Source organism: Rhagoletis zephyria, unplaced genomic scaffold, assembly GCF_001687245.7.
Source record: "Rhagoletis zephyria isolate East Lansing unplaced genomic scaffold, Rhagoletis_zephyria_1.1 Rzeph_scaffold_04489, whole genome shotgun sequence".
Lineage (NCBI taxonomy): Eukaryota > Metazoa > Arthropoda > Insecta > Diptera > Tephritidae > Rhagoletis > Rhagoletis zephyria.
In genome coordinates, this window is record NW_016161572.1 from 213 (window position 1) to 11448 (window position 11236).

Genomic DNA, 11236 nt, shown 5'->3' on the forward strand with positions numbered 1-11236 from the left:
ACATAAGTAGCTGTCGAACTCTTCGAAGATAAACTAAACCAAAACCAAAACCACTAGAAAGGAAATTAATAAAAAACATGGAAACAATTGATAGAATATCCGAATGTACAGTAACACAATTTCGAAAGGCACTGTATGAATTTTACGGTTTTATGAGATAATTTAAACACGAATAGCTTGCGGATGCGCACATCGATAGATTTAAGTTGTGTTTGTGTATGCGGCACTAACTGCATATACATGCATACAAATTATAATCTTTTTTTTTTATAAAATTTGTGGTAAGTAAGTTTACACACACCTATTTTACATGCGCCACACAATGTCACAAGCAGCACATGTCACATTCCACAAGCTACACACATACAAGCAGCACATGCAACATTCCACATGCATTCCGCGTGCAATCACAAGCTCAGTCAATTTCAGTTCAGCAGTGCAAAAGCATCAGTTTTTTATGCCCTGCAAATGCTTGCCAATCCTATTTAGAGTCTTCTATTTACTATCTACCCTAGCTGCATGCACATTTCTCCGGCTATTCAGCACACTTAATCTAACTGTATTGCTACAATATCTATGTATGTGTGTGTACTTGCATTTTCCTGCATTAGTGTGTAGTTTTGTCTTCGTCGAATTGCATTCGAAATCTATGATTTGATTTAGTTTTCATTTGACCTANTCACACAATGTCACAAGCAGCACATGTCACATGCCACAAGTAACATGCCAACATGCAATATGCCGACATGCCACATTCCACAAGCTACACACATACAAGCAGTACATGCAACATTCCACATGCAATGCGTGCAATCACAAGCTCAGTCAATTTCAGTTCAGCAGTGCAAACGCATCAGTTTTTTATGCCCTGCAAATGCTTGTCAATCCTTTTTAGAGTCTTCTATTTACTACCTACCCTAGCTGCATGCACATTTCTCCGGCTATTCAGCACACTTAATCTAACTTTTTTGCTACAATATCTATGTATGTGTGTGTACTTGCATTTTCCTGCATTAGTGTGTAGTTTCGTCTTCGTCGAATTGCATTCGAAATCTATGATTTGATTTAGTTTTCATTTGACCTATTCCTTTATAAATGATTTTAGATGATCATTATTTGTTGATTATTTTTTTTTACTAAATATAAATATAGGACAGAGCTTTAGATGAGCTAGCAGTGAATAGTGTCACAATCCAAACTAGTCAAAATTTAGTGCGAAAAAATATGCAAAACAAAAAAAGTTATCAATAGAAAAATTACTTATACTGCCTTAAGTAGAATCAAATATTTATATTTGTAAGTGTTCAATATATATATATATATATATATATGTATGTACTACNAAAAAAAAAAAGTTACCAATAGAAAAATGCGTAATGAGTATACTGCCTTAAGTAGAATCAAATATTTATATTTGTAAGTGTTCAATATATATCTATATATATATATATATGTATGTACTACATACATATGTAACTATAATCATACAAACATATTTACCCTGCATTTAACTTTTTTGTAACCTTTAAAAAAATAAAAAATATATGTATACGTTAACGTTTGTCAAAAGTAATATATTTATATAAATATACAAAATATATTTAACTACATGTATACCCCTCTTACTTAATTACGTAATTAATAACCTAATTATTTACTGAATTGTGTAACATATTTGTAAATCTTTCCTGCCAAAAGTACTTACTGTATCGGCTGTTGTTGTAGAATATTGATTATGTAACAACACATTACTAAATAAAACGTTTGCTTTCGTGTTGATATCTGCCAGATGCTGGAACTGCAGGATGCGTCGAGACATCCTTCTCAGGAATCGTTAACCGGTGCCGATGCTGGTCATTTACATCCTGGTCACGCGTATCACAATGGTCATCATCGCCGTTCGCCGAGTTTAAGGTGAGTACCAAAACAATACTATGTTTCTACACTACATATTTTCGAATTCGAAAACAAAACAAAACAACAAAAAACTCACTAAAGTATACACAAAAATACAACAAATGTATGCTGTTAATGAGTTTAATTGATTCAAAAATTAATAAAAAAATATTCATAATTGCAATAATCATACTAAATCAGACATAACGGATCTCCATTGGCCAGATCTCCAAGTCCTAGACGGCGAGGCCATCAATACATACATCATGATATTGGGTTCTCCGATACCGTATCTAATGTTGTAGAGATGGTCAAGGAGACCCGTCATCCAAGGCACGGATATGGGCATCCGCGTTATCCAAGAGGTATACAAATATAATACATACATAGCTATAGTTTCTATTAAATTGTTTTTTGCTTTTGTAATTATTATTTAAATAGTTATGTACACTTTGTTAAATATATTTAAAGATACACTTCGACTACTAAATACTTGCCTAGACTTTACTTATATCTACATATATGTTCATAAATTAGGCTAACACAGGTCCACCAAGCGTAAATTAATTTTTCTATATTTTAAGTACTGAAAAAATTTTCCCCAGCCCAGTTTATAAGAACCAAGATTACCTGGTTGGTTGTTGTTTCCCATGCAATTTCTTGGGTTGGCTTCCTTCTGCATGCTTGCGGGGAGGCTAGAGCACTTTTATAGTTCCTACAAATTTGAATAATTTTGAGCTTTTGCAGACCTGAAGCTTTATTTTTGTTAAAGTCAAAAATTAAGAAGACAGTCAGGCAAGCTAAAGGTCTCTGTCGAGAATTTAATACATATTACAACAAGGCATCCCAATTCTATTGCTTGAGATTTGTCTAAACAAACCATCTGCCAACCTCGTCAATTCCACCGCTTTCACATCATTTTTCATCATTTATTGATACAATGATTGTATTGTATATTTTTTGACTTGCTTGGCTATACATTAGGGCATAGCACAGGAGGATTATACGTGTAATTATAAGCAAATTTGCCGAAGAAACCATGGGTCTAAAATCAATTTGGAGTTTGCCAAATTGCGAAAGTAAATTGACCCGCCCTACTATACATAGTTCAAGCAGATGCTATCGTCAGTACCGAAAACTGATTTTTGCAGTCCTCAAAGATAACTAAAACTTCCCCATTAATAGAGATAGAGTGTCGCTGAGTTCCTCGCCGAGATCAACTCTCCCAGTTGTAGATCTGAACTAGTGCTTAGGATAATGTTATACGTTTGCACCCGCCAGGATCTCAGCGCGTCGGCTATTTTTTTTTAAATATGTATTCTTTATTCTCAGAAATTGTATTGCCTGATGAAGGCAAAAAAACAAACAAGGTTATCCTCGAGCTCCGTTAAAAGTTCATATTTGAGTAAAAAAAAACTTATCATTCGAAAATGGTCGACCTGTGTTAGTCCATTAAAAGTAAACACAAATCACTAAAATATTTTTTAAATATTTATTTAGCTGTATATGTTTCCATCTAAACATTAACACTATTAAGATAATTCAAAGTTGGGTTTGCTATTTGTTTAGTTACAAAAATTAAAAAAAATTGTTTTTATTTGTTGATCTATGTATGCACATCTATGAGTTTAGTAAAATTTTTGCAAGGCATGCTAACGGTTTTGAACGTACTCATGCAGACCCTCCCAATGCATATACCTAGTATTCACTCGTCATTTTCATGCCTACAATAAACTTGTTGTTATCTTAATTCACACAAAGGCCCTAACCAGCACATTTTCTATTTTGCAGAAGAAGCCAAAAGCAAAACCGGTTTCAATTCTCATATAAAAATTTAACAATAACGTTAATTTCTGCATGATCCAATGAACGGATCTAAACCGAAATTAGTACGGGACTACCTGTGAGGTAGCGCCTTTGCTTAAAGAAAAGGATTATAGAAATCGGTTAACGTGGTCCAAAGTTATGCGGTAACACACATGAAAAAAAATTTATAAAAAAATATTCCGACGAATTGATAACCTCTTCCTTTTTTTGAAGTCGCCTAAAGAAGTAAATCAAAAACCGCAGATAGGCCTTTTTAAAAAGTGGCATAACTACCTTGTTTTTGATACTTTCAGTTTTTGAGAGAAGGTGTATTTTAATAGATCCTACCAAAATCTGTAAAAAAAGCAGTTTCGTAAAAGTGTTGGTTAGGGCCTTTGTGAATTAAGGTAACGTTATACAAATTACAAATTATCCCAAACACAATTGAAAGTTTACATATCCTATATAGACACACATGCATACATATATACATTATACTCCTAGGTACACACACATACTTAGATACTTAGCCTACCAACATATTTGCATAATTAGGCCAAATACATATTTCTGCTTAGCACTTCAATGATTTTACACAAACATACATACATTCATATACATACATGTATGTATGTACATTATACTGTTTTAATTAAGACGACAGATTTTTTTCTTTCGGTTCCATAGGAATATTTCGTTGTAGCTCACGAAAAATACGAAATTTCATCCCCCTATTCGCATTTTTCAGTTAGCGGTTGCACAAATACGAATTTGTAATAAAAAAAAATCCGCTACTGATTTTTAATAAACAATCAAATATGATAAATAAAAGAAAATCATTGACAACGTCAAGTATTTTTTAACTAAACCTTTTTATTATTACGAGGGCTAACTGAAAAATGGAGATGGAGGGCAAAAATTTTGCCACAATTATTTTTTGTGACCGACAGCGAAATTTTCATATGGACCGAAACAAAACATTTATTTTACTTGGCACAGTCTTATGTACATATTTACATTCATCCATACATTCAAACCACTCGCATACAAATGCACAGGTATTATCTGCACGTTACCGATAATTTTGTAACCGGCGAATTTTAATCGTTACCACTTTTGTTAACCGCGCTTCGCATATTTCATGGCGGACTATGTTTTTACAACCCATTGTTTTATTGAATTTAAAATATGAAACATCCGAAATAAGTTAATCTCGCTTTGCTGAAAAAAATATAATCACCCGGAAGTAAATCTAATTCTGCCATACATACATACACATATATCTACATCCATGTATTCGTATGCACATATTTTGTTATGGCTAAGCTCAATGTCGAATACACGCGGGAGGGAGTTCTTGTTTTGACGGCGCAAATTTTAGTTCATGGCAGTTCTCAAAACCTCGAGACCTTAAGTATGCGAATCACCTACTGTGGCATTATTTTAAATATTGTGCGATTATGTACATAAACACATACATACATATGAATGAATATTAATTTAAATACGATCTAAGGCCAAATAAATCCAAATGTGTAAATAAAAATTCATAATTGCTTTTGCTACTATAAAAATAAATATTTGGTATATTTCTCAAGGAGGAGGCTTAATAGGTCAATAACACTTATCGGTGACTTTTTTTTTTTAAATTTCGTTTTGGTAGGAACACTTATGTTAATACAGTTCAAAAACAAATATTGTCAGAATAAATTCATATTACATACATATATACATACGTTCATACGTAAGTATAGACCTGCTAGAGCCTAAGTTTCCTAAGTTTCAAACCAGTATTTTTCTGCAAGAAAGGAAAATTATTCGGAATTTAAAATTTATTTGATAACAAATTACTACTCATATCAGTGTGGAAATATTAAATATGAACAGGCACTCTGTTATAGCTCGCTATTTTGCCTAAATATGTCACTAGAGAGAGGTAGAGACATACAGGATCAGGAAACCTCCCGTTTCCTCTAGGTACCTATCAATGTACTATCGTTGTAAAGCTCACACAGTTCACACAGCTGTCACACTTCTTGACAAAAGTCATTCTGCGTTTAATGTGGTGGGTGGTGGTTATGCTAGTTCCTAAATAAACCAATCTATGCTTGTTATAACTGCCAACAGTGACGTGAGTGCAGAGGTTTATAGTGCACTGATTAATTGTTTCATGACAGCGGATACTTTGTCTTGTCCTCATTTTCCACCAGATCCATTCGCATTGCTTCCTTATCCAACTTTGTCATCGATGCTCTCGGTGTAATCACGGTATATGACTAAAATTTAACTCTCATATAAAAAATTTTACATAAGCAGTTCAGTTCTGTAGCTTATAATACTTCTTTAAGCATAAGATTAATAAACGTGCACAACAGAAAGTCTCCCTGCCTGGTACCTCCTCATTTAAAGCTAAAAGCTCGGAGTGGTAATTTTCAATTCTAACGGAGCTAGCTCGACAGGACCTTATAGAGGCGATACCGTGGTAGTTAGAGCATATGATAGGGTTGCAATTCAAGTGTAGTTGGGCAATGGTTATTGTCCGATCATAATGAGGGAGTGGTACATTGATTGGGAGCTCGGGTCCATCTTCTCTACTGGTTTCAATGGCCTTTAGTGGTACGAGCCAACACTGGACGCATAGTTTCCGTCTATCTCAGCAATATCGATCGGGTTTTTCCATCCTGAGACAGACACGTGATTTTGTGGATGATTTTATGCTGGAGCTTAGTGCATGGCCAGCGAAGTCAATTAGCTTCTGGTCATTATTGAACGTAAGTTCGTGGCCGGCTCTGCTCGAAAGTTAAACCAAACTAAATACATTTTTGCTTCATACAACATTACGTCATACGCATACATTCGCTATACACAAACACAGCTGCTCTTTGAATTCAGATACAGACATACATAGTTATGTACATATTTAGAATTTCTTCCGGTAAAAAATGCGCTTTACGCAACTCAGTGTAGGCATTTACTTAGATAAACCTACATATACATTAAGGATTTCTCTCATTTCTTTAATCATTTCAAACATTTCACAATTTCATTTTAGCTACGACGATATAAACATATTTGTGTAATTTTAGTTGACACACTGCTTTTACTACATATACTTTTCTTGCATATTATTTAGAATTTTTGTTCACAAATTAGAAGAATAAAACGTTTGTACAAACAGATAATTTATCTCACCTTTCAAAGAAACGCCTACATACCTACATATGTACATACATATCTACTACTTAGTTATATATTTGTTTAGTTTCTCTTAATATACATTAGGGTGGTTCTTAAAAATTCAAATGAACGATTTTTTCAGTCTCACCGCCTCAATCGGTAATACCACGGTCACAGATATTAAAGATAAATTTTGGTCCCGATTGGAGACGGTTATGGCGTGTCGCACCGGGGGCAAAGTACAGATTCCTCTATAGAGACTCAAAAAATTAAAATGAATTTTTTTAATCTAATAACCAAAATCGATACTACCACAATCGAAGATATCACGTATAAAATTTGATCGTGATTGGAGTCGGCTAAGGCGTGTCGCAAAGGGGTCAAAGGCCGGACTCAAAAAATTAAAAATAAATTTTTTTTTCATTTAATACTCAATATCGATACTAATAAAGTCGAGAATATCAAATAAAAAATTTGGTCCCGATTGGAGTCGGTTAAGACGTCCTCATAGGAGAATCTGAACTTTGCCCCCTGTGCGACACGCCTTAACCGTCTGCAATCGGGACCAAAATTTATATGAGATATCTTCGACTATTGTAGCATTGGCGTAGGTGCTGAGGCTTAGAAAATTTGATGTAAAAATTTGCTTCCTATATTTAAGGACCACCCTAATATACCTACATAGATTCGAATGTTCCAATGTATTTATATTATTATTATTTTGTTGAATGTATGTAAATGATATGAAATGAGATTTGATACTACCAAAACCCCTGTGTATTGTTGTTGTTGTATAGGTTCATGGTCAGCATCGACAAGTCCGGCCCGTTCGCCTTCGCCTTCTCGTTATGGTGGCCATTATTCGCACAGTAGGCGTACAGAACTGCCTTTTCCCACATATGGGACAACAAGTCTATGTCAAAGATCACGTTCGCCAAGTCCCGCTCGACTACAGGAGATGCGTGAACGAGATAGACTTGGTTATGGGATTGATATGGGTACAAAAACAAGAAAGAAAAAAACAAAAAAAAAATTATTTAAATCAAATGTGTTTTATTCAAAAAAAAAATTNATAGGAGAATCTGAACTTTGCCCCCTGTGCGACACGCCTTAACCGTCTGCAATCGGGGCCAAAATTTATATGAGATATCTTCGACTATAGTAGCATTGGCGTAGGTGCTGAGGCTTAGAAAATTTGATGTATAAATTTGCTTCCTATATTTAAGGACCACCCTAATATACATAGATTCGAATGTTCCAATGTATTTATATTATTATTATTTTGTTGAATGTATGTAAATGATATGAAATGAGATTTGATACTACCAAAACCCCTGTGTATTGTTGTTGTTGTATAGGTTCATGGTCAGCATCGACAAGTCCGGCCCGTTCGCCTTCGCCTTCTCGTTATGGTGGCCATTATTCGCACAGTAGGCGTACAGAACTGCCTTTTCCCACATATGGGACAACAAGTCTATGTCAAAGATCACGTTCGCCAAGTCCCGCTCGACTACAGGAGATGCGTGAACGAGATAGACTTGGTTATGGGATTGATATGGGTACAAAAACAAGAAAGAAAAAACCAAAAAAAAAATTATTTAAATCAAATGTGTTTTATTCAAAAAAAAAAATTAACGATTTTTCTAAATTAATGTATCTATTGAGTAAAAAATATTAAACAAATACCAATTGAAATCGATAATTAAATAACTCGAAAATAACACAAAATAACATAATTTAAGAACCGTTCTCTCATTCATCGCATCTTCTCATCTGTTGCGTTTTTGTCTACAGTCTCTCATGTTTTTAATTGTCAATTTAACTTCAAAGAAATAATGCATACATACATACATGATCGTTCGTCATATGCGTGCATACAAAAATCTAAATACTAACAGCCAGCACTTACACTTACATACATGTACATACATATGTACTCATAGAGTAGGTAAAAACAAGAAGTTAACAGAACAAACAATGCACTAACTTATTTATGACACTGATGTACATAGTACATAGATACTTACGAGTACGTACATATTTATGTACACAAACGTTTAAATACATACATACATACATACATACATGTGTAATACCTTTGTGTATGTTTGGGAATGTTGAATTGAATGATGTCCTCGGTGTGATAGCATCTCTGTGTTCATATTTTTAAACTTGAAAATTTTATATTTTTCGTCCATGCAAACCATTTTTATTTCGAACTCACTGAAAGTCTTCCCTCCTATAGATACTGATTATGGCTCAAATGACTACAATATTTTGACTTTCCCTTGCGGCCTGATAACTTCTTGATCTCTCAAAAAAAAATTACAGATCTCAACGAACATATATATCCTCACGAGAAACCGAAAAATTGAAGGATATATAGATTTTTAATATCTCGAGCAAAGAAAACGGATACTTCTTATTTTCTTAGATAAAAAAAAAATAAAAAGTGTGTCTTGTATTTTTTCTAACTCGGATTTTAGCCAAACAGAGCGCAGTATTTAGGGCTGTTTATAACTCTTATTTCGCTAATTACCTAAAAAAATTACGGACATGTATGGAAAAATAATCGGAAAGGTAATTGCTAAACGGGTCGTTTTGGTAAAATTCCTCTGAAAAATATGAATAAATCGATCAGTGATACTGTGCCGGTGGATAAGGTAAAAGCGAAGGAATCCACTAGGAGCTCTCTTGAATCAACCTATATAGTACATAATTTCGGCTGAAAAAATTGTAAGCTGAAAATATTTATACTATTCACAAAAAAGGCTCGACTATTTATTTCTCGTCTTTCCAGAAACAAACTCTTAAAATGGCTTTTTTACTTGCAATCTCTAGTTCAGTATATTAAAAGGCTTTTTCATAAATTCGGTAATCTAGCAATCAGCGATCCATTTTACATGAAGTGTGATGTTGATTATCTTCATTCAATTTCGTCCCGCTAAATCAAATAGGCAAATTTTCTACAGTAAAAATATTTACTCAAAAGATGTCCAATTCAAATTTTAAGCGCAAACAACCTCTAATAAAGGATAAAAATCTTTTCGAACACGTTATTTCTTCAACCAAATTTTTTTAATTTTAATTTTCGTAGAAGCTTTAATACTAAATATTTTAAGAGCAGCTGGGCTAAAGTTGATTCGAAGTAGTGATGGTCCTTCTTCTAAAAACGTATGTAGCTTATATTATCCAAACTCTTTCAGTCCTTTTCGAGATTTGCGCGAGCAAAAACTTTTTTCTTTGCCTTTCATTATTTTCATTCCAAATCTAATAAATAATAACTTTCCTTTCTTCCGTACGCCAAAATCGCGTATTTCATCCCTTCAGCTATAATTTACTCCGCCCGCTGTAGCGACCTTTTTACCTTTCTTAACTATTGTATGCATTACTTGCCGCTTTCACTTAAATCATTTTATTAAAATGCAATCGTACATTTTAATTCTCCTTACACACACACACACACAGACGTAGGCACACGCACATACAAACCCATTAACACACACACACACACACATACATATATCATAATCAATATGCATGTACCCATTTTTAAACATTCCTAAAATATACTTACGCTTTTGCACATTTCATTTGAAATTTTCGTAAAATCTCACAAATGTTGAAAAATTAATCGACCAATTAAGTTTTCATGTCATTCTCTAAATGTTTTAATTCTATGTAATTGTCATAATTCGTATTCGGTTTTCTTTATTCACACAACATAACTACTTACATACTTACATACATACCTACATACATATGAACATGCATTACATTACATAATCTGCTTAAGTCACTGACACGCTGTAGGGACGCTAAAATGACACAAACAAACGCCGATACATGTAAACTTAATTTTGAGTCGTATATTAAGGATCTTTATATCCTTTTTCTAGATCAGGTAATTTTCGCGAGATATTTTTATATTAAGTTTGCATTGCGAATGAAGAAAAATTTAAGTTTTTAAGTTGGAAAATTTTAGTCAAACGATATTTCATACTAAAAATTAAATGAGTGCTTTATTTATCAACCGATTTTCATCGTGAGTAGCTTAGTTTTTTGGCAACAGAACGGGCTTTAGCACAAATAAGAAAAAATTACAAAAAAGGTGTTTGTTTTCAGTACTTTTCTTGTCAAAGTTTGATATTTTTTCCATAAAAATGAAAATATCTTTGGATAATCTGATCTGATCTGGAGAAACGGTATACAGTTCAACTATCTATGGCCCAAAATTAAGTCTACGTGTCTCGGCGTTTTTTTTTTTGTCATTTCAAAATTTGAGATTGTCCCCACAGTGTAATAATAATAATAATAATGAGCCTTTTTAAATAAAATACTTTTAACATTTTTTTTT

The 11236-nt window shown here is 33.4% G+C and overlaps 1 protein-coding gene across 1 annotated transcript in view; it reads left to right on the forward strand.

Annotated features, from left to right (window-relative positions):
• The first annotated feature begins 1638 nt into the window (after positions 1 to 1638).
• LOC108370812 (voltage-dependent calcium channel type A subunit alpha-1-like) overlaps positions 1639 to 11236 on the forward strand; it is a 15664-nt gene continuing 6066 nt past the window's right edge. The window contains exons 1-4 of the mRNA XM_017626221.1: positions 1639 to 1914; positions 2098 to 2261; positions 8238 to 8438; positions 10779 to 10783. Of these exons, the coding sequence (XP_017481710.1) occupies positions 1790 to 1914; positions 2098 to 2261; positions 8238 to 8438; positions 10779 to 10783 (495 nt within the window). The 5' untranslated portion in view covers positions 1639 to 1789. The remainder of the gene's footprint in view (positions 1915 to 2097; positions 2262 to 8237; positions 8439 to 10778; positions 10784 to 11236) is intronic.